The 26,864-nt window shown below is 41.2% G+C and overlaps 1 protein-coding gene across 1 annotated transcript; it reads left to right on the forward strand.

Moving 5' to 3' along the window:
- The first annotated feature begins 3,959 nt into the window (after window positions 1-3,959).
- On the forward strand, window positions 3,960-22,900 carry kcng1 (potassium channel, voltage gated modifier subfamily G, member 1). The gene is given in 4 exon segments (NM_001103205.1): window positions 3,960-4,061; window positions 15,188-15,982; window positions 19,005-21,146; window positions 22,779-22,900. Coding segments are annotated over 2 exon segments (1,527 nt in total). The 5' UTR covers window positions 3,960-4,061; window positions 15,188-15,226; the 3' UTR covers window positions 19,776-21,146; window positions 22,779-22,900.
- The last annotated feature ends 3,964 nt before the right edge of the window (window positions 22,901-26,864 follow it).

Consider the following 26,864-nt stretch of genomic DNA (forward strand, 5'->3'; position numbering starts at 1 on the left):
TGATTATAGGGCTTATTTACATCTGCAGACTGTGTCTAGGTAAGTGAATGCGGCATGTTATGGGTTATTCATACAGACCCGGTGACGAGGTAAAAGGATATTTGTACATCACTGATCCTTAATTTGTGTGTCTGAATGATGTGCAAGTTAGGGGCCGGTTGGGGGGCCCCATGAATACAGTACAAATGAATGCAGGCGGAGATGGATTCATGGGGCTGACCACAGGTCTCTTCACTCTGAAACAGAGCCAGATGTGCCCCTCCAAAGGATTTCTTATGGCTCAAAGGCTCCATAGACGTCACTGTATTATATCATCATTTTAATTTAATCCAGACCTTGAACATACTATATGAGAAATAATCGGCCAATAACTTGTAATAAGTTGGACAGCACTAACCTACAGTAATTAATTTAGACAGGATGTAAAGGGCAGAAAACTTTGTGTAGATCATAGTTATACTTAACCAGCATGCTAACACTACAGATTCTATATTCCCACTTCCTTTCCACTTCTAGAAAAGGGTAATATAGCAATAAGCAATTTAGCAATTTCATGCAAAATGCCATAATGCAGTGTTTCCACATTACTCCCATGTAATTTCTGCCTTGCTCTTAGTTCCACCCATAACAGTTGCCCCCAAAGCATCAAAAGAGACGCACTTGTGCTTGTGTTTTGACACAAATCAGTTACAGGTTGCTTCCGGCCAGGTCTGGACTGGGGTTCAAAATAGGGCCTGGCATTTCAAGTACACGGATGCCCAAACAGCATATATGTATATAGTGACTGACTATGGTATCTTATAGCAGCCTCTCTGGCATTTGCCAGAAGGCATAGGTTGCCAGTCTGGGCCTGCTTCTATTATTTTTAGAGAGGGGGTTGTATCACTTCCAGAATGAGCACTTTAAAAACAGCGTTTGCATCCAACTCACTGGTCACAAATCTGGGCACCTACTGACTCAACCTGCTGCAGGAAACTTAGAGCTACCAGCAGGTCCAGGGCAGTGGTAGCTCCAGGGTTCCCCAACGTCGGTAGGTCCTTTTGTGCACCATTCACAGAAGAAGCAGAATAGACGTGTTTCCAGAGGCAAGTACCTTAATAGATTTAACTAACCCTAGTGTAGGTGATAAATCCTTGCCACGTAACCCTTAAAATCCCTCCTGACACAAAAAGGGGCCAACGGATGATTTATCTCATTACACCTGCGCTGTTAATATAAACATTTCCATATGAAATATACTGTTGTTGATGAAACGCTTTGTATTTAACATTGTGTGTCAGGTTGTAATTTGAACGTGTTTAGGTTCCGTACATAAGGTATAGGCCTGCAGCTCATCAGATAGCCCAGATCTTACAGGGCAGCTCAGGAGAGGTAACTGATGCTCAAGGTTTGTTTGTACCCATTGGATTTATAGGGATTTGAGTTAAATTCAGTGCCAAAAAAGTGTAATGTATATTCTTTCTCTCCCCAAGTACAAAGGTAGGAAGTTGCGCCAACCAAAGGGTGGCATTTATATCAAAGAGAGACAATATTTAAAGGCAGTACACACACATAAGGAGGTTGCTGAGCGGAGGGGTTGGGGCAGCTGACAATAGGGGCTTTATCTTGGGCACCTGTGTCTACTGACCCCGCTCTGAGCAGACGGTAATGATACTGATGGTGCTTATTAGTTGGGAGCTACAGATAAAGTTTTCCTGTGTGGAAGCTCTAACTCTTATGTATAAACACACCAATTTCCTTTTTTCAGAATCAAATAGCATTTTGCACATTTAACATTAGTGCACTCTGAATTAAATAACACACCCTCTGCTGGACAGACTCAGGATATTACAGGCAGCAACAGTTTAATTATATTACAGCAAGAAGCCGGCTTGAAAGAACATTCCTTTCCGCTGGGAACTATGCACTGTAGCAGTTCAACAGGAAAACAGGAGCAGCTTCCCCACAGTGCAATTGGAATAACTCACAAAGACAATTTCCTAGCTAGAACAAATACAGTAGGACATATTTTTTATTTTCTAATTTCCAAAACCCTATGAGAATGGATAAAACTATATACAATACATGAGAAGTACAAAGTTACATAGAATGCTGCATGTGTCTGCTGATGAAACTCTTGCAGGGAATCCAGATTCTATTGGAGTAAAACTGAGCTGCTTAGTTAAAAGCAGGTACAAATGGGGTTTGTTATTGGATTTCTTTCTTCACTAAACAAAGATTTTCAAGGCTGATTTTTCCTTTGTTTTTTCTGCACAGCCATTCATAGATTTTCAGCATATTTAATCAATAAGCTGTCGCTCTGCTTAACAATCATGACTACAGGCAATGCAACCTAAAGAATATGCATAGCATACATTGCAGTTAAAATTAACACTTCAGAGTGGCACTGCAATAATTTTAAGTACAGAATGAGAGAGATGGTGCCAATAGTAGCAGTGGGATAATAGCCTCTGGGAAGGGACTGGGGCTGTGGGATAGCAGGTATAGTAGGGGGAGATGGTGCCTATAGTAGCAGTAGGATAATAGCCTCTGGGAAGGGACTGGGGCTGTGGGATTGCAGGTATAGTAGGGAGAGATGGTGCCTATAGTAGCAGTGGGGGTATAATAGCCTCTGGGAAGGGACTGGGGCTGTGGGATAGCAGGTATAGTAGGGAGAGATGGTGCCTATAGTAGCAGTGGGGGGATAATAGCCTCTGGGAAGGGACTGGGGCTGTGGGATAGCAGGTATAGTAGGGAGAGATGGTGCCTATAGTAGCAGTGGGGGGATAATAGCCTCTGGGAAGGGACTGGGGCTGTGGGATAGCAGGTATAGTAGGGAGAGATGGTGCCTATAGTAGCAGGGGGGGATAATAGCCTCTGGGAAGGGACTGGGGCTGTGGGATAGCAGGTATAGTAGGGAGAGATGGTGCCTATAGTAGCAGTGGGGGGATAATAGCCTCTGGGAAGGGACTGGGGCTGTGGGATAGCAGGTATAGTAGGGAGAGATGGTGCCTATAGTAGCTGTGGGGGGATAATAGCCTCTGGGAAGGGACTGGGGCTGTGGGATAGCAGGTATAGTAGGGAGAGATAGTGCCTATAGTAGCAGTGGGGGGATAATATCCTCTGGGAAGGGACTGGGGCTGTGGGATAGCAGGTATAGTAGGGAGAGATGGTGCCTATAGTAGCAGTGGGGGGATAATAGCCTCTGGGAAGGGACTGTGGCTGTGGGATAACAGGTATAGCATGGAGAAATGGTGCCTATAGTTAACAGTTCTGATAATAAACCTGTTTAAACAGTAACCCCTCCTCTCACAAGAAAACCAGAAATGAAATACTGTATAAGAGAAGACAGAAGATGAAAGCAAAAGATACAGGAATTAGTAAAATGGAACAAGAGGGGAAGAAAGGGAAGACACAAGAAAATGTAAAAAGTTTTAAAGAAAGTACAATTAAATAATAATAAAGAAGGTATATGAGAGCAGAATGAGGTGAGCAGTTATATGAAGCAGCAGGAGAACAAGAAGAATAAAGAATAAGGAAAATATAAAAGAAAGGTAACCTCTAAGAGGAACCTGACAGTATTAGAGTACAGGAGAAGGGTTACTGTTCCAGTCTCCCAGGAGGTGCTGCCCTGATGTGTTTCCATCAGCCCTGATAGTAAATGTAGTAGGTGCTACTGAATCTCATCAGGCAAACTGCCAAATGCCCCTGTGCAGAGAACTTTCCCAGGAAAGGTGTCCTGCCCTCTGGATAGAGTTGTACTCTGTAGGGTATTAACCATTCCAGCTGACACTCCGGGCTGTTCTGCTGCACTCCCCTGCCTGGAAATCCGTCACCTCTCTGCACTAAAAGTCCCCTCTGCTTCCTTGCAACAGGCACAGAGAGAGAGATCTCTACCCTCCCCTGCAATCAGAGCTCACTCCTCCCTTCCTATCCAATACACAGAGCCGGCTCCAGCACTTCTGAGGTTGCATTCCCACCAACCACCTGCCCGCGGAGACATGGCAATGTATCCAGCCACCTCCAGGGCACAAGGGATGGAGACAGACAAGCAAGAAGGATAAGACCCCAGACCACAACAAGTAAGTGTCCCCACTTCTAACATCCCTTTAACCCATTACTTGGCAAGATCTTTCCCTAACACATGTTGCTTTTGGTTCATGCAAACCAAGAGGGACTCAAAGTATCCAATATATAGAATATCCTGTCTACTTTGTATACCAATAGAAGATATTAGCCCATGTGTTCCTATTAGCATGAGAATTATTCCCTACTGTACCATATAGCCATTCGAGATACTGAAGTTACTTTGTAACTTGGGTTAGGAAAATGTTATTTGCCCTCTCAATACTTTATTAATCGCAGATTGTATTTAGAATACAAACAGTATATTGCAACATTGTATCATTGTTAATTGTGAGTAAGTCAGTTTTGTTTATCAACGGGTTGTAGCAATGATGAAAGTGATGCTGATTATGTTCGAAAGTGGCTAAGGGCTTGTTCCTTTTGCACCATAACCTTTTCTTTTGGTGCTATTGCTACTGTAAAAGCCCAGCGTGGGTTAAACCTCAGTATCAGCAGGACTGGTTCTTATCGGTGGCAAATGCAACATGTGTTTATTTGCTGTGGAACTTCAGCAGCTCGGCTTGGTATCCTAGATGGTTGCTAAGTAATATGACATGCTGGCGATATGCTCTTTTCTGAGTGTATTTAACTCCCTCTGGTCCTGTGAGACCACCAGGCTTGCTGCTAAAGATCCCAGTAAATACAAGGACTAGATCTTTCATTCCTTGTCCCTTTACTTTTTTTAGTGGTTGTTCCATTTGTCTATTTTCAATAAGACTTCTGTATGTGACCCTCTTGATTCTGTGGTTCCTTCACTTGACCTACCCTTGAGATACGGGTCGTGTACAAGTGTTTGGGCGCTGAATTCTTTCCACGACTTGATACGCTGCAGATCTCCCGGTTTATGATATAAGGGATGTCACAATGTGCACACAAACTGGAAATGGTGCAGGCTAGGGGCAGCCTTATCTACCCTTGTCCATTTGGTTATTGCAGGCTTATCTTACCCTTGAAATTTGCCAGCATTTGACTAACTAAATGCAGGTGCAATGTTATTTTAAGGAAACTGGGGAAATGGAAATTGGAACATTTGCATGACTGACACCCGTTCCTGGCTGCAGATCTTCTCTGTAATAAAAGGCTTGGACTTGGATAAATGAAAGCCTATTATTTCCAGTTAGAATCAGCCTTGAAAAATGAGATTTGTATTTAAACCATTGCTAAATAAATGAGAAATCCTCTCTAATGCAAAACTCTCTTATGATGGAAAAACTCCAAATTAACTTTCATTCAGTTGCCTCTGGACCTAGGTAGTTAGTGCTTATTAACAGCACAAACCCATTTAGGTGCTCCAAAGAAAATGGAAATTGCTTTGTGGTGAGTGAGCGGATCTTTAATGCAAATTTCCCTGTCAATTTTCCCTATTCGGATTGCATAGAAGTTATAAAAATGACTGCTATTAGTTATACGGAGTCTGTACCTCCAGCTGTGTTTACAGTTTAAATTTTGAATGCAGCAGAGCAGAAGAGGAATGATTAAAAACATGCCAGCCAATAGATTCTCTGGCTTGGGGCAATGGTACATGGGGAGATTTTGGGAGTTTTTTCCTGCCGGGAGGGGGTAAGGTAAGTAAAGAGGAGGCAGACCCAGTGACTGATTGGGGGTCCCAGGAGATGTCTAGTAGGGTTGTTTCATGCACTATGTCTTATTCACAAATTTTTGTGGGGGCCCAAAAATTATTTTGCTGGGGGGCCCTGAATCACTGTTAGCAGCCTTAATACTAAGGGACAAGTGCCTAAAATTGGCATAAACTGACCAATATGAGAGTCACTTGCAAGAACTGGATCTAGGACTTTCAGGTTTGTCTTTGGGATAATATTAAATATGTCAGACAAAACTTTTGAAATTTCCTTTTGTGCAATGACGAGGAAAGCCATTTAAGAGCCCCACCAAACACATTTTTTGTGAGTCAGTAGCAGACCTATCATCAGCACATAAATCATAGAAATCATAACTTGCCCGTCTCATTGAAAAGTATAGAATCATTATTCAAAATCCTCAGATGCAGCGGAGTAGGGAGCGGAGATGCCAACCCAATGATACAGGTACGTCTTGGCGGGACTAGGCATCAAGAGGGTTTGGTAAGGGGTGGGGCAGAGCAAAGACGCCAGATGCAGGATAGCATCTCTGCATAGCCCCATTTGGCCATACCTGTTAACAAAAGCAGCTTAGTACAGTTGGCAGATGCCTAATCGGGCTGCTTGACATCCTTTTGCCAACCAGGGGCAAGTGCAGTTAGGACAAGATCGGGTTTAAGTGTGGAAGGCCATGGTCACCAGAGAGCTAAAGACACGCATGAAGCCATCCAACATGGCAGTCTCCAAATCCACTGCACTATTCTATCTTTTATTCAGAGGTACAGACTGACAGAGCAGTATGGAGAAGTGCAAGTGGTACAGTACGGGAGGGCAGACTGTGAAGGGCCTGTAGGAAATATAAATGGCCTTGTCTTTAAGGGAAAGTTTGCTTTGAAAATTAACATATAAAGGCTTATTTATAATTGGAAGACACAGTGCTATGTACCAAAATAGGTGCAGAACAGGGCATTTGGACTGGTTTCTGCCTATTTGCGGTCATCTATTCTAACACCTTGCCCAAATTGCATTTAAATCATAGGACTATGAATGCACCTCTTCCTATGCTGGCTTATTTGCACAGAACTTTACAACCTAGTGCCGTCAGGTGGAAAACTGTTGTGCCCGACTGCAGAGGGCACAGTTATGCTGCAATTCCAGGAAGAAATGTTGAAATGTGGTTAAAACAAAACATGAGGAATAGTGCTGAGTTTTTGCACTTTGCTCTTCCTTAATAAATAAACGTTATAGTGCATTTAGCCGGCTGTACTTTAACAACCTGATTGCGTTTTATCTATTTTTAATTAACTGGTTTCAGAGTAAGTGTAAATATGTACCAGGCAATTACAGAGATACTTGGTAGAAAAGGAAAAAGAAGATTAACTTTGACATTAAGGGTGAAGATACACGTTGCTACTAGTCGCGGCAACAAAAATAGACAATACTGATCATTTACTGATAACTGTCTCTACATGTGTTTTAGCAGAGGCAATTCTCAGTATTGTCTATGGCAGGGTATTTTTTGATGTTTAGTAGTCGTGACAAGTAGCTGCTACTAAGTAGCTCCATGTGTCTTCACCCTAAGGGCTCTGGCACACGGGGAGATTAGTCGCCCGCGAACAGGGAGTTTTGTCGTGGGCGACTAATCTCCCCGTGTGCCAGAGCCCTAAGGAGTTGTAAAGTATCACTCTTTTAAAAAGGGCCATTTATGAACCTAGCCTGGGGAAAGGCCCCATCCCCACTGGGGTTGCAACCTCAACCCCCTCCCCTAGCAACGTCTGACGTCTGCCCCACTGTGGCGCATACCCTTTACCTCCATCCTCTTCCTTAACTTGATGCTGTAAATGGGTAGTGGAGCGTCAGCATTGTTCACATGGAACGGGTCTTGGTCATCCCTACCTAGTCTATAAGTACCTCCATTGCAAGGGGACGACAGGGAACCCTATGGCTTGTTTTATCCCACATTTAACATTAACAAAAAATATAAAACCCTGTTACTTTGATTAAAAAGCTTTGCTTATGGGAGAGGGAGAGGCATTTCCAAGTCAGTAAGCCCATGTATAATTATATCAGCTGGGTCTTTCTTATCAGCATTATCCTGCCATAGACTCCTGTGGGTCAGATTTAGACCTTAGGTCGCCTATGGTGCCAATCTCTAGCCACAGTGTAGTGTAATTAACTCTATCATTGCCGCAGCAAAGTGTTTGCTCATAAGGCTCATTTCAATGAGGTGATTTAGATTACCTGGAAATTGGCTCTGACAGGAGAGGTGCTAAATTACTGCAATTAGTCTGGAGCTCATAAGAAGAGAAACTCATTGTGTGTTAATCAATGCACAATTGTTCTGCGCAGATTTCCAACATTCTTCCGTGGATATTTGATTCTCATTAAAGGGATAGCAGCCTATATCATATCCCTTTTATTATACAAGAAGTTGAGATGCAACATGCACCGCCTCACCTGGGTTCAAAGTGGCACATTGGTACAGGCCACATAAGGAATAATGGGGTCCATTAATGTGTTTCCTTGCTCCTCATTCATTTTATTTAATATGACACAGCAGGTAAACTCCTATGTCTAAGAGCCCTAAGGGGCACAAAATCACAGCCATGCACAGGGCATTTGTTTCTCAGCCAATGGCTGTGCTCTGAATCTTGCACCATATTAGTGCCGGGCACAGAAAGCAATGCTGCTTGGAGCAAGGCAGCCCTGTACTTAATGCCTGGGCACTGGACAAATTGAATCCTAAAATCCTGCAGTATTGATACTAGAATTTGCTGGCAATAAGAGAGGTTTCCCAAAAGTCCTTGCAAGAGACTCTAAAACGAATTTCAGACTTGCCTTTTTATGCACCTGCTAAAAGAAGACGGTAAATTACGCCGAATATTCCTGGGATTTGAAATGCTTCTTTAAATTCCAAAACCCTTTTTGCATTTTAACATGTGCTCCTTTCTGAACAGAATATGGTGATATCAGGGTAATGTGTAATTGTATATCCCACAAGGATCCATGGCACGTAACCTTTTAACAGTAAATCTGGAGCAGATGGGTTTGGTGCCTTAGTTACAAGGTAAGTGGACTGAAGTAGGAATACGTGAGCCAGCATGTAGGTCCCCAAAATACCACTTATAATAATGACTAAGGATTATTATGATTGGACAGTGGCTCAGTGATTGATTATTTAGTGTAGAAATATGCCTTGCAACTCTGTAGCTTGCCAAAATGTCCTACCTGGATCTTACAGGCAGCACCCTAGAATCTGATTGTCCTGCCAACATAATGCCCAAACTAGGGCTCACCCATGTGGGGAGTAATGTAAAGGATCTTTTTTTTGTTTTTATATTACTCAGTTTAGTATCTAATGGAAATGAATGTATAATTATGTTTGTTTTGCATTATTTCCTCTGGCTTCTATAAAGTAGTTAGTGATTCAGCCTTGCCTAAGCTGCCATTGTCTCTCACGCTGGTTACAAGTGTCCTTATTACCTTCCATAGACCAGAATGTAGGGGTGGGCGAGCAGTTCAGTAGTGTGTCATTGTTGGGCCATAAATGGCACATAGTAAGGGCAACTTCTTTTCCCATACCCTGTACATACTGATGCTAATAAATCTATGGCAGCAGATCTATTCCTCAGTTACAAGAACAATTATGGTTAGTGTATCCAGGGGAAGGGAAAATAGCGATTCCATTTATCCCAAATCCATAGTGTTTGCATTTCATTCTGGAGACTTCTTCTCTCATCCTAAAGAACATCAGCAAACTCGGGGACACTCAAGAAAGGGTTAATTATCTTACAGAGAACCAAAATTGCAACTTTAGCTCAATTACTAGGTTAAAAGGAAGAGAAAAAAAAGAAGATAAAGAGAAATATAATTAAACTTATTAAAGTCAGAGGCAGATCCTTGAGTTGTGGAGAGAGAGGAATATTGATAGAAAGCACAGTTGAAGAGCTGAAGCTTTAAGATTGGAAGCATATAAATATATATAAGTAAGAAATATATACTTATATACTGTATATAAGTAATATCATGTAGCGTTCTATGCTGCCGGAAGTATAATGAGTGTGTGTCTGTTCGTGCATCCTACCATCCACCTAAGTAACTAGCCAGACTATGTGGGACTTGTGGTCTTTTCCCTATAACTTTGTGTGCATCTAGTGTGGTGGTCAATGTTACTGCTAAGTGCTAGCCAACCAATAACATTGGCTCCTATCCTGCAAAGCTATTGGGCAGGCAAACAGGTCATTAGTAAATCCATTGATTGTCATCATTCCTGGGGATCCTGGACAATTAGGTCTCTGATTATTAAGGGTTACTGTATGGATCTGTTCTACTTCCTATCTGCTGAGTTATAAAGCTCGAAATCATTTCTGCAGAAATCGGAATTAAGTTAAGTAGTACTAAGCCAAAAGGGAGCCCTGTACATAAGACTCATTTACAAATTCAGTGTACTGTCGAGTGAGCAAATGTCATATGCGTAATTTCCCTATAATTGTTGGTTGAATCCAGTAGGTAGTTGAAAGTGCACTGTACAAAGTGCAGTTTTGGATGCAACCCACCATGCTTTGTAACCACAATGCAGCATCTTTACCAGTTCAGACACCATTACAGCCAAGCACGGTATTGCATTTACCACAATTGCATCTGATATTTCAGAACGCGCAAGTGTTGGTTAAATGGGTTCTCAATGTGGCTAAAATATATGTAGTGCAGATGGAGTCACTTCCATCTTTAATATGGCATCAGTCTGTTCTCCCCCTTTTGCCACTGCAGAAAACCTGAAATTACCGTCATGTCAATGCCCAAAAGTTGCACTTTCCCACCATTAGCAAAGAGTCTTAGATTTTGCTGTTACTTCTATCACAATCCAGAAACAGTGACTTGCCCTTTAAGGTAAAGCGCAGACCTTTCGAAGGCAGCCATTAATCTGAGAAGCAGTGCGTGGAGGCTGTTTAAACATCTTCCTTTTATCTCTTTGGTTTATCTTTATTCTTGCGGAACTGTTTGCAATATTTCAGAGCTCTACTTCAGGAGTCGTAAATAGGCAGCAAAGTAAAGCCCGCTCGCCAGAATGACACTGTTACGGCTAGCGCAGAAGTGGAGTGACGACTGTTTATGGGAAACATCTCAAGTTTTTAATGATGCAGTGATATGATAAAGTAAAACATGGAACAGCGTTTTCCTCTGATTGTTCTGTTAACTCAGTGTCAGCAACTGGACGCAGAACATGCCCATAATGTTCAGCTCAGGAGGGGTCAAGGTGAGGGATGTCTATGGATTTGTGCAAGGGTTTCCACTTCTTGTAGGCATGTATAGTAAGTGCTTATAAATCAATGTGCCACTGGGTACCCTATACCTCCTAGGCCCCCACAACAGTCACATGGTCAGCTTCTTCTAAAGTTACACCCCTTCTTCCATGTGCATAGGGCAATCCATCCTGAAATGCCCACCATACACTATGGGGCTGTTGTGCTTAGTACTGTCATACTTTTATAGTAACTCTCTGTACAGGCTATAAGCAAACCTAAGTAGAAACGAAGACAGGGAAAAAGCAATACAAGAAGAGAAATATTCTACATTAACGTGTTAATATTTCCATGAAGCCAAATACAAAGGGGAAGGAAGAGATGGGGGTATAGTGGCTCACTGTACCAGGCTGGCATGGCTTGAGTCCAATGTAAATGAAAGTGCAAACAGCTTCTGTTGTGCTATTTATGTTTAGGAGAAGTTGTCATTCTGAAAGGCTGTATTATTTCCAGGCTCATCATTTGTCAGCGCCGCTGCGTCGGCTTCTATTCTTCCCCATGATAATGGCTCCCATTGTCACGCCAAAGGCAATCAGTTGGTCCAGCATAAAAGGCTTTCTTGTTGTGTTGATGCTCAGATAGACTTGTTTATAGATTGTGAGGTGGCTTGTTTGCTGCTGGTTGGAACAGAACAACACATGAAAAAGCATGAAAATAACCCATAATATGACAGGAGTAAGGGCAATATCGCCATCAGCCAATTACGTTTCAACCATATAGGGCTCACTTACTAACAAAGGCACAGGTGGGTGATTCATTTCATTCAACATTTGTGTTTATCCTTTAACCATTATACTCCCAGCAGCAAAGAATCTACATCACTGACAGTCAAGTTACAGAATTCCAGACAATGTAGATTTTTGATTTCCTGGATTAAAGGAACAGGAAACAATAAAAATATTATGTACTGTTGCCCTGCACTGGTAACACTGGTGAGTTTGCTTTAGAAGTGCTACTGTGAAGCTGCTGTAGGAAAAGGGAGAAAAGGCACAGTTTACATAGTAGATAAAAGATATGCTCCGTAGAATACAATGGTATTCTATATGTTATCTATGATGTAACCTGTGCTTTTTCTAGTTTTTTCCAGCTTGAATGGCTGCCCCCATGGCTACACAGCAACTTATTTATATAAACTATAGTAGAGTTTCTGAAACAAAAACACCAGTTTTACCAGCGCAGGCTAACAGTAGATAATGTTTTAATTACATTGAGACATTTTCATTCTTCGTTTTACTGTTCCTTCAAAGTTTACTCAAGCTGGCAGTTAAATGGGAACAATTCCAACTTTTCCTATATGGACCCAATTATCTCTATACCTATACGCTTTCAAATGATAGGGAAGCAATAAGACAACCCAGTAAAGCCCCTCAGTAACACCTAGAAGCCTATCTCTTTAAATCCATATGGAATTCCCAGCATGTACCCTAACAAGCAGAAACAGGCCCAAAGAGGCAACTGTAGGGACACAGCCTGTAAGAATAGCAATTATTCGCCCCATAAGGAGAGCAACCTGTTACAGTGCCAGTTTGAAGCTGGGATTCGGTGAGCCACATTATGGGGGAAAACTTGAAATAAAAAAGGAAAAAAAGAAAGTTCAGAAAGCAAAGAGACGACCGAGTGACAGATCTGCTGCAGTAACGGAAGCCATTATGTTTCCCCAGCATTACAGAGCCAGCTGGTGATAGTCATTCTCACCCTGACAGCAGGCAGCTTGATGGCTACTAATTGCCTGCTTTCTTAGCCACTAAAAATAACTCACTCCCCAGCCTAAAAAAGGCAGCAGGATTCCCGGGCATCCAGCAATTTCCAGATGTTACTGAACTACAATTCCCAGCATGCAATGAAACTCTTCACAGCAAGGGGCCAAAATAATCAGCATGAAACTCCATTGATTTTTCACTGATGGGGACACAGTATAGGTTTTTAAATAAGAACCTAAAATTAAAGAATATTCTTTCCAGGGCTCATTATGTTTACACCAAGTTTGTAAAAGTTATTGTGAAAAAAACATGCCATTTGTTAACAGTACTTGTATCTAATGCCATTCTTTTAACCTCAGAAGTTGGTGGTAGCTCCAGGGTAGCCCACAGAGGCCTACATCATTGTAGGTAACAAACTTGTGCCCAAAAAATAGTGTAGAGACCTAAATGTGATGCTGAATGACACCACACCAACATATATTTTTCTGCGAAATGCATGCAGTTCATAATGTAGAGGGCTGTTCATGCTGGATTGTGCCAAGGCAATACCTATGCTGCCATAGTTTTATGGTATCTCTCTGTACAGGCTATGAGCAAACTTAGGGGGCTGTTCCTGCTGAATTGTGCTTAGTACAGGGGAATCCCTATGCTGCCATAGTTTTATGGTATCTCTCTGTAGAGGCTATAAGCAAATCTAGGGGGTTGTTCCTGCTGAATTGTGCTTAGTACAGGGGAATCCCTATTCTGCCATAGTTTTATGGTATCTCTCTGTACAGGCTATGAGCAAACTTAGGGGGCTGTTCCTGCTGAATTGTGCTTAGTACAGGGGAATCCCTATTCTGCCATAGTTTTATGGTATCTCTCTGTACAGGCTATGAGCAAACTTAGGGGGCTGTTCCTGCTGAATTGTGCTTAGTACAGGGGAATACCTATGCTGCCATTGTTTTATGGTATCTTTGTGGATAGCCTATGAGCAAATTTAAGGGGCTGTTCCTGCTGAATTGTGTTTAGTAAAGGGGAATAACTATGCTGGCATAGTTTTATGGTACAGTATCTCTCTGCAAAGTCCATGAGCAAATTTAAGGGGCTGTTCCTGCTGAATTGTGTTTAGTAAAGGGGAATAACTATGCTGGCATAATTTGATGGTACAGTATCTCTCTGTAAAGTCCATGAGCAAATTTAAGGGGCTGTTCCTGCTGAATTGTGTTTAGTAAAGGGGAATAACTATGCTGGCATAATTTGATGGTACAGTATCTCTCTGTAAAGTCTATGAGCAAAATTAGGGGGCTGTTCCTGCTGTATTGTGCTTAGACCATTGAAATACCTACACTGGTATACCCTTCAACTCTTCCTGCCATTCAAATAAACACTGGTATTTTGAGCAGGTATGTCCCATCAGATAATGGCTTCCCCCGAGTCCAGCGACATCTGGAGGGCCACGTCCCTATTTTAAATCTGTGAATCCATAAAATCTTTTTCTGTAACCTCATTATGTTACCATAAGAACCTCATCTCGATGTTATTTCTGGCTCCCAAATTGCTTGAACTGCCACTCATCTACAAAGCCTTCTAGAACTCTGCTCCTTTCTCATTGACTCTCTGATCTGAGATGTTCTCTGCTGTGCTCCAGTAATGATGTCCCGTAAGACTTCTTGCCTTCTGTGCCATCATCTTGTCCCTACCAGTTCAACCTTGAAACTCTCTCAAATCAAAACACCCTTTCATAAGTGTATTTCCTTTCCTCTGTATCCGACTTCTGTATGTTCTACTTACTGTGTCTTCTCTGCTTTCCCCCCTTTCTGTCCCATTCTATGGGTCTGTCACTGCTTACTGCCACTGCTGTAAAATGTGGCTTCAAATGAATCACCAGCTACACCAATGGACTATACGTTCCAGCAGGGATTGTACAGAAGTTGGAGGTTAGAGAGACTGATATTCCTGCTAGAAAATCTCTCTATCTTGGGCCAAAATAGAAAGCTGGGGATGCTGGGATGCTAATAGGTTCCAAATTGCACCATTTTGAGCCCTTTGTACTAAATAAGTCAATAAGTTGTTCACTTTTCTATCCTTTACCATTGTCACTTCTCTGATCCTCAGCAAGTCAATGGCATAATTTGCTGCTAAGTATTCACATTATGGGCAGGAATTGATTTACTTTCTGTTCCCAACCAGAAATAACAAACCATGGTACTGTGGCACAATTTGTTATTTAAACAATGCACTAATCTTTATCCTTTGCAAAATACACAATCCTCCTAGGGTTATCCCTTCACAGTCCGATGATGCACTATTTACCCCAAAGCAGCAGTTGTCTCAAAGCAGTCCAATTCTTGTGCCAAAATGTTTGCATTGAGAGTACATCTTCCCCCTCCCAGAGGCACTCTCAACACCGAATAAAGTTTATATTTTACCTGCTTTTCTAATTTACAATTTTTCACAAAACCTCAGAGCAATGAAATGTTTCATTTCTGATCCAATTTCCCCCCCCCCTTTTTTTTTGCAGTGTAAAAGACTCAAGAAATGTGAGTCGCTAAGCATCAAGATGACTCTCCTAGGAGAAAACTCAGACTATGACTACAGCGCTCTAAGTTGTGCTTCTGATACCTCATTCAACCACAATTTTTTTGGAGAGTCTGAAACCCTCAAGGGTATCTTCTACAAAAGGGCCAAGCTTATCCAGCCAACTGAGGACCTCTTCAAGAGCGCTCACCCAGATGACCGCAAACACCATGCCATCATAAATGTTGGAGGCTTTAGGTACCTCTTACCTTGGACCACCCTGGAGGAATTTCCTTTAACGCGCCTTGGACAGCTTAAGCTCTGCAGTAACTTTGATGAGATCTTAAGCATCTGTGACGATTACGATGTAACATGCAATGAGTTTTTCTTCGACCGGAACCCTGGAGCCTTCAGAACTATTCTGACCTTCCTGCAGGTAGGAAAGCTAAGGCTGTTGCGTGAGATGTGCGCTCTCTCTTTCCAAGAGGAGCTTCTTTATTGGGGTATAGAGGAGGATAACCTGGAATGGTGCTGCAAAAGAAGATACATTCAAAAGATGGAAGAGTTTGCTGAGCTGAACCTACGGGAAGAGGAGCTGATTGAAAATGAAAATGCATCTGAACCTGAAGATGAAAGCAAATTGGACATTTGCATGCGTCACTTAGGCGATATGGTGGAAAAGCCTCAGTCTGGGCTCCCTGGAAAAATCTTTGCTTGCTTGTCTGTGTTATTTGTGACCATCACCGCAGTGAATCTGTCCATCAGCACCATGCCAGACCTGAGAGAGGAGGAGGAAAAGGTTTGTTTTCCCCGTTTGTCATTCACCATTTGAAGGAATGTCAGAACCATCTAAGCCCGTCTGTGAATAGAATGTATCACCAATAACATGAATAACAAAAGATAGGCAGTTTATAGGATTGTAGAAATTTCTTAGTATTGTTCAGGTTTTACAAACCAGGTGATGGCACCTGTATAAAATCAGACTTTTTGAAGCTTTAAGATTTAAAGTTGGACTTCCCAACCTATGGTCTTTAATCTGAGCCAGGTAAGGGGCAACTAGTAAATGGCTCAAAGGCAGATACTCAGTCCTTCAGCTCTTAAATGTGCCACTGTCAAGGTGCCTAAACATACCTGGGTGGTGGCTTTAGTCACTTACACCCTAAATGTTTCCAGCTCTAAAGCCCCCTTTTTAAGCACTTAAAACTGTCCTTGTTGCACAATTCTTAGCACCCCCAAATAGACGTTTGCTGTCAGAGAGTGCTAGATGTTCTTCAACAACTGAAGGACCACAAGTTGGTAAACATTTATAAAGGGCTGCAGTTTGCCCTTCATACTGCCTCACAAATCTGCATTCAGTGATCTAAAACATAGCTGGTTGATCTATGGTCTAAATTAAGGCTACCCAACTGGAGGGCTGCGGGCCTTTAAAAGGCTTTTTTTGACTTCCCCCCTAAGCTTTCACAGTGACCACAGATTGACATCATGCTGTCATTAAAATTCAGCCATCTATCAGGTGGTCTGTTGGTCCATTATAAGGAAAGAGAGATGGCATCTTCAGATGTTGAATTTTACAGTTTCTTGTCCTAATATAGCTTTCCCAATCAACTCACCCAACACAGCTTACTATTTATTTAAGGGCCACTGTATCTTTATTTTCCATATGAATTTGTCTGATGCACTTTACTTAAGATCAAAGGTAGCTACTGTCAGCTACAACTTCTAACATCCATCTCCAGATGAGGTTTATGGTTGTGGTTTGCAATGAGTGGTAGGTCTGGGTTTGACATATCTGTTTCAGTGCCTTCAATATGACTTATTCCTAGTTTTTCTCAACTTCACTAGAAAAGTCACCAACACCTTACCTTTACCATAAAGGTCTGTCAGCTAACACGTATTTTCCCACTATTGTTTCCTGATCTCTGATAGACTTTGGGTCCATAGAAGTAAAGTAAATGATTAGCTACTTGGGATTTCGATCACAAGCAACAAAACCTGTTGGGACTTTAAGGCTTATGCCACACGTACTATTGTCTGGCAGTGTTGCAAAGCCTAAGGGCTCTGGCACACGAGGAGATTTGTCGCCGGCGATTTTTAAAAGAGCGATTTGGCGACAAGACAATGACAAGACGCCAATGCTAAATCAATGGAAATCGCCAGCGTCAAAACATACAAGGCTACTTCAAATCGCCTGCTGTTTCAAATCGCACACAGACCCTTTTCTGAGCGACTTGAGTAAACATGAGGGGGGGTTAACTGTTCAGTGTACCATGGGTAGCAGATCGCCTGGAGCTCAACTCGCATGAAATCTCTTCGTGGGTATTGTCGTGGCGACTTGTCGCCAAAGCGCCAGGGGGAAAAAACGCAGGCGACAAATCCCCTCATGTGCCAGAGCCCTAAAACCTCCCTGTGTCTCCTGTCATTAATACAGGTATAGGATCCGTTATCCAGAATGCTTGGGACCAAGGGTATTCCGGATAAGGGGTCTTTCCATAATTTGGATCTCCATACCATAAGTTTACTAAAAAATCAATAATACATTAATTAAACCTAATAGGATTGTTTTGCATCCAATAAGGATTATTTATATCTTAGTTGGCATCAATTACAAGGTACTGTTTTATTACTACAGAGAAAAAGGGAATCAGTTTTAGAATTCTGAATTATTTGTTAGAAATGGAGTCTATGGGAGAAGGTCTTTCGTTAATTCGGAGCTTTCTGGATAATGGGTTTCCGGATAAGGGACCCAAACCTGTATAATGGAAGCCATACTCGACGTGTCCAAAAAATGAAGGCTCATGTTTCAGTTGCACACAAGAGCCCAACCGCATGTTAGCAAAGGAGGAGTAGCTATACCTTACATCCTTTAGCTATGGCATGTATTTTAACAGTAGCACTGCTACAGGGGGCTGTGTGGGATGATGTGAAGCACTAAAGGGGCACTCTTCACTGGCACTGGGGCAATGCTCTTAAATTGTGTAGTGAAAAGAGTGGACGTCTTTACCAAAACTTACCTCTAAGCCAGATATTAAAAATAAAGCACCTGCTCTAATGCCACTGAAAGCAACATATTGCTCACGAGTCACTGGTTGGGATCACTGGTCTAGACTGAGTGAGGTAGTTCTGGGATGGGAATGTGGGTTTGTGTTTAGTTGTATTTGTAAGAATATCCTGAGCCCTTTGCACATTGAGAGAATGATTTAAGTTTTCACAAATATTTTAGTGATCTTATTGGTTTGGGCTTGGGTTCTGGATCATAGTAAAAAGGGTTGCACATACTGAAAAGCAATGTACCCAAATCACCTCTAATCCACTGATTCTAGACTATTTCAGTTCAAGTAACCCTTTGTGGTCCAGTGTTTCACATAGCACCCCTTAAGCTTATAACAAGAATTTAGATATTATATATAAACAGTGTTGTATAAGGCATCTGGCTACAATGCCAAGATTTGCAGGGCAAAAACAAAGATGTGCACCCAAATTCTTTTCCAACTGTTGTTCTGGTTGAGCCCATTGCAGGCCCAGTTTGCTAACTTTTCCTCTAATCTAACATATATTATTCCCTTTATGAGGAAACATTCATATTTAAATATTTTGATTCTGCTTCATTTATTTGCTGTGCAGAGTACCAGATGTATCCAGCCTTCCTTTGTGCCAACACTGGCACTTTCTGTCTAGAGTTGCTTTCAGAATGCATTCACTGAGCTGACAAGAGTAATTATATGTATTTATTCTGAATAATTTTGGATATGCCTTTAATATTTAACTGTAAAATCCTTGTATGGGTGCTAATATATTATCTCCCCCTTTTCTCTTTCTCCTAGGGAGTTTGCTCAAAAATGTGCTACAACATTTTCATTGTGGAATCTGTCTGTGTAGGTTGGTTTTCCTTGGAATTCTTACTGCGATTTATCCAGGCTCCCAGCAAGTTTGCCTTTATTAGGAGGCCCCTGAACCTTATTGACATTGTGGCCATTTTGCCCTACTACATAACTCTGGTCGTTGACAACACCTCAGATGGACAAAAGAAGCCCGGTTCAGGAAACAGCTACCTGGACAAAGTTGGCCTCGTGCTACGCATACTCCGTGCCTTGAGAATCCTATATGTGATGCGCCTCGCCAGGCATTCCTTAGGGCTGCAAACACTGGGTCTAACAGCCAGACGCTGTACGCGGGAATTTGGGTTACTGCTCCTCTTCCTCTGTGTGGCCATTGCTCTGTTTGCTCCTCTGCTCTACTTGATAGAGAACGAGATGGCAGACTCCCAGGAATTCACCAGTATCCCCGCTTGCTACTGGTGGGCTGTCATCACAATGACAACAGTGGGTTATGGAGACATGGTGCCCAGGAGTATTCCGGGACAGGTGGTTGCTTTAAGCAGTATTCTGAGTGGCATCCTACTCATGGCGTTTCCAGTGACTTCAATATTTCACACTTTCTCGCGCTCGTACATTGAGCTGAAGCAGGAACAGGAGCGGCTGATGTGCAGGAAGGCACAGCTACTTATGAAGACCAAGTCCCAGATGAGCAGCATCTCCCAAGGAAGTGATATGCTGTCTGAGAGTGCATCTTCAGGGGCCAAAGCCAATAACTGACTGGGACTGCCCAGGGGCTCACAGTTTTTACAGTAGAAAAAGTCTAGACTTACTATGTTATTGTTACTGGATAGAAACTTATTTTTTGCTCTATATTAATACTGAGTACCACTACACACTTTCAACTCTCTACTGCAAACAAATCAAATATCTTTTCATAAAAATGTTGTTGGTTTCTTTGGTTATCTGTTAAATTGTTCTTATTGCAGGGGAAAATCTATGATGCTTTTATGGTATCCCTCAAAATTAGTAATTAATTAGAAACGTAGTTCCAGCTAAATTGTGCTTAGTACAGGGGAATCCCTATGCTGCCATAGTTTTATGGTATCTCTCTGTACAGGCTATGAGCAAACTTAGGGGGCTGTTCCTGCTGAATTGTGCTTAGTACAGGGAAATACCTATGCTGCCATAGTTTTATGGTATCTCTCTGTACAGGCTATGAGCAGACTTAGGGGGCTGTTCCTGCTGAATTGTGCTTAGTACAGGGGAATCCCTATGCTGCCATAGTTTTATGGTATCTCTCTGTACAGGCTATGAGCAAACTTAGGGGGCTGTTCCTACTGAATTGTGCTTAGTACAGGTGAATACCTATGTTGCCATGGTTTAATGGTATCTCTCTGAACAGGCTATGAGCAAACTTAGGGGGCTGTTCCTGCTGAAGTCGGCTTAGTACAGGGGAATCCCTATGCTGCCATAGTTTTATGGTATCTCTCTGTACAGGCTATGAGCAAACTTAGGGGGCTGTTCCTGCTGATTTGTGTTTAGTACAGGGGAATAACTATGATGCCAAACTAGAGCTGTTCCTGGTTAACTGTGTATAGTAAACTAGATAAATCCTCTTGTAAGCAATTCATTTTTATTATCAAGCACAGGACTATAGTGTTTTCATTGGCATGATCTTATCTCACCCCTAAGGTACACAATCCTGCATTCTGGACTTCTTTCCCAGCGGGAAGCAACTACTTGTAACCAAATTGCCTATGTAAAGTAACCCTTAGTAAATTGTATATAGACTCAGAAAACAGATCTTCCAATTTTGTCACCAATCACTGAGCTGGAAGACCATCCATCTGCTGCTTGAGTTGTTTGAATGATGATATGGCTGCACTAGAGTTGACAGGAAACCTGGTTAGACACCATCTTTATGTGTAAGGGGTCACTGACCATCTAAGATCAGTAGGTAACATGGAATTTTCTGCATCAGCCATAATCAGTTGCATTGTAGGCACGCAAAGAGCTGGACAGCCAAAAAATCTGTGTGCCCAAACACAACCATGAGTTTGCTTCATACAAAAAGGCATTTATATCCCTTATAATATAGGCAAAATGTAAAACCCATAACATTTTCTTATATATAGTTATATACATATACAGTGGTGTGAAAAACTATTTGCCCCCCTTCCTGATTTCTTATTCTTTTGCATGTTTGTCACACTTAAATGTTTCTGCTCATCAAAAACCGTTAACTATCAGTCAAAGATAACATAATTGAACACAAAATGCAGTTTTTAAATGAAGGTTTACATTATTAAGGGAGAAAAAAAACTCCAAATCTACATGGCCCTGTGTGAAAAAGTGATTGCCCCCCTTGTTAAAAAATAACTTAACTGTGGTTTATCAATTTCAATTTTCAATTTCAATATCAATTTCTGTAGTCACCCCCAGGCCTGATTACTGCCACACCTGTTTCAATCAAGAAATCACTTCAATAGGAGCTACCTGACACAGAGAAGTAGCCCAAAAGCACCTCAAAAGCTAGACATCATGCCAAGATCCAAAGAAATTCAGGAACAAATGAGAACAAAAGTAATTGAGATCTATCAGTCTGGTAAAGGTTATAAAGCCATTTCTAAAGCTTTGGGACTCCAGCGAACCACAGTGAGAGCCATTATCCACAAATGGCAAAAGCATGGAACAGTGGGGAACCTTCCCAGGAGTGGCCGGCCGACCAAAATTACCCCAAGAGCGTAGAGACAACTCATCTGAGAGGCCACAAAAGACCCCAGGACAACATCTAAAGAACTGCAGGCCTCACTTGCCTCAATTAAGGTCAGTGTTCACGACTCCACCATAAGAAAGAGACTGGGCAAAAACGGCCTGCATGGCAGATTTCCAAGGTGCAAACCACTTTTAAGCAAAAAGAACATTATGGCTCGTCTCAATTTTGCTAAAAAACATCTCAATGATTGCCAAGACTTTTGGGAAAATACCTTGTGGACCGACGAGACAAAAGTTGAACTTTTTGGAAGGTGCGTGTCCCGTTACATCTGGCGTAAAAGTAACACAGCATTTCAGAAAAAGAACATCATACCAACAGTAAAATATGGTGGCGGTAGTGTGATGGTCTGGGGTTGTTTTGCTGCTTCAGGACCTGGAAGGCTTGCTGTGATAGATGGAACCATGAATTCTACTGTCTACCAAAAAATCCTGAAGGAGAATGTCCGGCCATCTGTTCGTCAACTCAAGCTGAAGCGATCTTGGGTGCTGCAGCAGGACAATGACCCAAAACACACCAGCAAATCCACCTCTGAATGGCTGAAGAAAAACAAAATGAAGACTTTGGAGTGGCCTAGTCAATGTCCTGACCTGAATCCTATTGAGATGTTGTGGCATGACCTTAAAAAGGCGGTTCATGCTAGAAAACCCTCAAATAAAGCTGAATTACAACAATTCTGCAAAGATGAGTGGGCCAAAATTCCTCCAGAGCGCTGTAAAAGACTCGTTGCAAGTTATCGCAAATGCTTGATTGCAGTTATTGCTGCTAAGGGTGGCCCAACCAGTTATTAGGTTCAGGGGGCAATTACTTTTTCACACAGGGCCATGTAGGTTTGGATTTTTTTTCTCCCTTAATAATAAAAACCCTCATTTAAAAACTGCATTTTGTGTTTACTTGTGTTATCTTTGACTAATAGTTAAATGTGTTTGATGAGCAGAAACATTTTGTGTGACAAACATGCAAAAGAATAAGAAATCAGGAAGGGGGCAAATAGTTTTTCACACCACTGTATGTATATATGTATGTATATATATATATTTTTTTTCTTATACAGTGTTGAGACATTTCCAAATCAAACACAGTGGTACAATGCAAAACGTACAAGCGTGCCTAAATGTGAGATAAAAAATAGAAAAAAAGGAAGGGGAAAATTATATACTGTATATATGAACTTCAATAATAAAGAAAAAATGTGAAAGAAGAAGCAGGAATATAATGAAATTAAAAATAGTATAAAATAAAATGGTATATTAAAAATTCAAATAAGAAGAAAGAGCAGTACAAGTATGGGATCCCTTATCTGGAAACCCTTTATCCAGAAAGCTCCAAATTACGGAAAGCCCATCTCCCATAGACTCCATTTTAATCAAATAATTCAGAATTTTAAAACTGATTATCTTTTTCTCTGTAATAATAAAACAGTACCTTGTAATTGATCCCAACTAAGATATAAATAATCCTTATTGGATCCAAAGCAATCCTATTAAGTTTAATTAATATTTAATTGATTTTTTAGTAGACTTAAGGTGTGGAGTTTCAAATTATGGAAAGACCCCCTTGGTCCCGAGCATTCTGGAAAATGGGTCCTATACCTGTACCACACAAAAATAAAAGAGGGAAGTATAGGCTGTTGTTGGTTTCTTTGGTTATCTGTTAAATTGTTCTTATTGCAGGGGAAAATCTATGATACTTTTATGGTATCCCTCTGTACAGGCTATGAGCAAAATTAGGAATTAATTTGAAACGTAGTTCCTGCTGAATTGTGCTTAGTACAGGGAAATACCTATGCTGCCATAGTTTTATGGTATCTCTCTGTACAGGCTATAAGCAAACTTAGGGGGCTGTTCCTGCTGAATTGTGCTTAGTACAGGGGAATCCCTATGCTGCCATAGTTTTATGGTATCTCTCTGTACAGGCTATGAGCAAACTTAGGGGGCTGTTCCTGCTGAATTGTGCTTAATAATAATTGATCCCAACTAAGATATAAATAATCCTTATTGGATGCAAAGCAATCCTTTTAAGTTTAATTAATATTTAATTGATTTTTTTAGTAGACTTAAGGTGTGGAGTTTCAAATTACGGAATGACCCACTTGGTCCCGAGCATTCTGGAAAATGGGTCCTATACCTGTACCACACAAAAATAAAAGAGGGATGTATAGGTTGTTTATGGCAACACATAACAGTTACAATCAGTACATGCAATATTGGTTTGTGCCGTTATATCCCCTTTACAACACATTTCCCACTCTCTGTAATTATGAAACAGTTGCTTGTACTTGATCCCAACTTAGATATAATAATTCTTTATAGGAGGCAAAAAAAAATCCTGGTGGGTTTATTTAATGTTTAAATTATTTTTAGAAGATTTATCATATGAAGATCCAAATTATAGAATCTGGAAAACCCCATGTCCAGAGAATTATGGATAATAGGACCGGACCTGTCTCTGTATAACACATATATTTTCTTTGCACTAAACCTTTTCTACATCTAGGGGGTTTAAATAAAATATCCTGAGATTACAGGTGGAGAATGCAGGGAGTAACAATTAATAACATGGACGAAGCAGCAAAGGGACTAAATAAAAATACATTGCCCTAATGATTTACAAAGAGCAGGAAAATAAGTGACCCAAAAGTGGTTTGAAAAACTGGAATTCCAATCATTTCTGAATCCCTGTCCAGTTGCTGCTGCTCTATTTCCAAGGCATTATATGCAGAACAACCTGTAATTGTTGGCTAGACTGACCTAGCGTTGCCATACCGACCGGTTAAATGACGCAGGAGGAACAAATCTGCAGTTATTTCAGTGCAGCCGGTGTAATGATCCCATGTCCCCTTCCTTCCCTAACTTGCTGGTTTGTTTTCATAAAACCAACATGTTTAAGGAGCACTGTACCCCAGTATTTAATATTAGCCCAATAGGGGCATTTGTTAGAAATTTGACATGCGGTAATTACAAAATCCCCTTTTTCATGTTTTCCTTTTTTGGACTAACTTCCACCTAGATAATTATGCAATCAATCAGGAGCGGAATTCTCATTTCATCCACCATTTGTATAATTAACTTCTCCTTATTAATTATTGCTAAAATTGTAATAGAAACCCACACTAACACTCATTGCAAATGGAAAAGTGATTATGTATACTCTAGCCTACATTTCTTCCATCTTTTCTTCTCTTCCATTATATCCTGTACTGACTAAGAACTGAATTCAGTTTATGGGCTCTATTAGCTAGGTAGCTACAATCTCAGCCATAAAGCAGGGCAGGACTGCTGCTTACAATGGGTATCAGATAGGATCTGTGCCGCTGTGACAGAATGCTCTGTTATACAGATAGCTAGAATCTCAGCCATAAAGCAGGGCAGGACTGCTGCTTACAATGGGTATCAGATAGGATCTGTGTCACTGTGACAGAATGCTCTGTTATACAGATAGCTAGAATCTCAGCCATAAAGCAGGGCAGGACTGCTGCTTACAATGGGGATCAGATAGGATCTGTGTCACTGTGACAGAATGCTCTGTTATACAGATAGCTAGAATCTCAGCCATAAAGCAGGGCAGGACTGCTGTTACAATGGGTTTCAGATAGGATCTGTGCCACTGTGACAGAATGCTCTGTTATACAGATAGCTAGAATCTCAGCCATAAAGCAGGACAGGACTGCTGCTTACAATGGGGATCAGATAGGATCTGTGCCACTGTGACAGAATGCTCTGTTACACAGATATCTAGAATCTCAGCCATAAAGCAGGGCAGGACTGCTGCTTACAATGGGTATCAGATAGGATCTGTGCCACTGTGACAGAATGCTCTGTTATACAGATAGCTAGAATCTCAGCCATAAAGCAGGGCAGGACTGATGCCAGGCAAGACACAACCCCGGGTTGCTCATGTGTCTGGGAAATTCTGGCATTAGTTATAGGTGTCAGTATCACTTTAACCCTAAACCCGCTTTCCTGTATTTATTAAAGCAACATGGTTATGATAAACAGGAGCAAAGCCTTTTATAGCTGGAAGTGTTTGGTTGTACTCAGTATTTCATAAGTTGTACCATGGGTATGAATAATCCATTGTGCTGCGGGGAATGCCACATAAGAAGCGTTTCCTACACCCAGTTGCAAAAAAAAAATACAGACATTTTTTAATAAGCCTATAGCTTTAATATATTGTAAGCTCATGTTTTCGCATGATGTGAACTCAATCATTCTCCAGCTCAAAGCATATTTTTTTCCATAAATGATATTATTTGTACAGAAACTTGTAAATATATGTACATAGAGATGTGGGGCGGCCGAACTGTGTGGAATAAAGTGAGATAAAAATGTATCTTGTTTTCATGAGCTTTGAATATACCTAAGGGTCTGAATGGAAAAGGAATTACATGTAAATATAGATGTGTGTTCCCTGCAGAGAAAGGACGGAGCAAATAACAAACACCTTTGCTAAATATCTTTATTTTAAAGAGTAAGTGCCACCTGCTCAGAAGTAGCAAACAGAAAGGGACAAACACAAGCTGCTTTTATTGGCAATTACATTTTCATGTAACTTAATAACCATTTAAAATGTTTAATCAATGAATATTGAAAGTTGTGTTGTATGCCACATATCATAGACAGTCACTGTTTATTGGCATAGAGGGGTGAGCTGTTTGAGTATTTTTGTGCTTAAAATGCCAGGGCCTATATTAAATCCCAGTCCAGACCTGGGCACATGATACCAGGAAGTACCCCATGATCATCAGGGGAAAGGCTGAATTTTGTAACTAAATATTGTGCAGGGATTGTGCCCTCAACAGTGCCCCATTATAATATATACATACTTATACAATTCAAGGTCCCTGTCATATTTACACACTATGGAGCTAATTAACCTGCCTGTATTTGTTTGGAATGGGTTTGGGGTAAACCAGAATACCTTTAGGAAATCCACCAAAAAACAGGCCAATAATCGTTGTCAAGGTCTAATTTGAACCCAACACCCCAGCATTCCAAGGCAGCAATGTTAATCACTTTGACACTGTGAAAGGTCCAAAGAATGATGCTAAAATATAGGATTATGGGTCCATAAAAGAACCCACATGGAAGTTA

Source organism: Xenopus tropicalis, chromosome 10 (genome assembly GCF_000004195.4).
Source record: "Xenopus tropicalis strain Nigerian chromosome 10, UCB_Xtro_10.0, whole genome shotgun sequence".
Classification (NCBI taxonomy): domain Eukaryota; kingdom Metazoa; phylum Chordata; class Amphibia; order Anura; family Pipidae; genus Xenopus; species Xenopus tropicalis.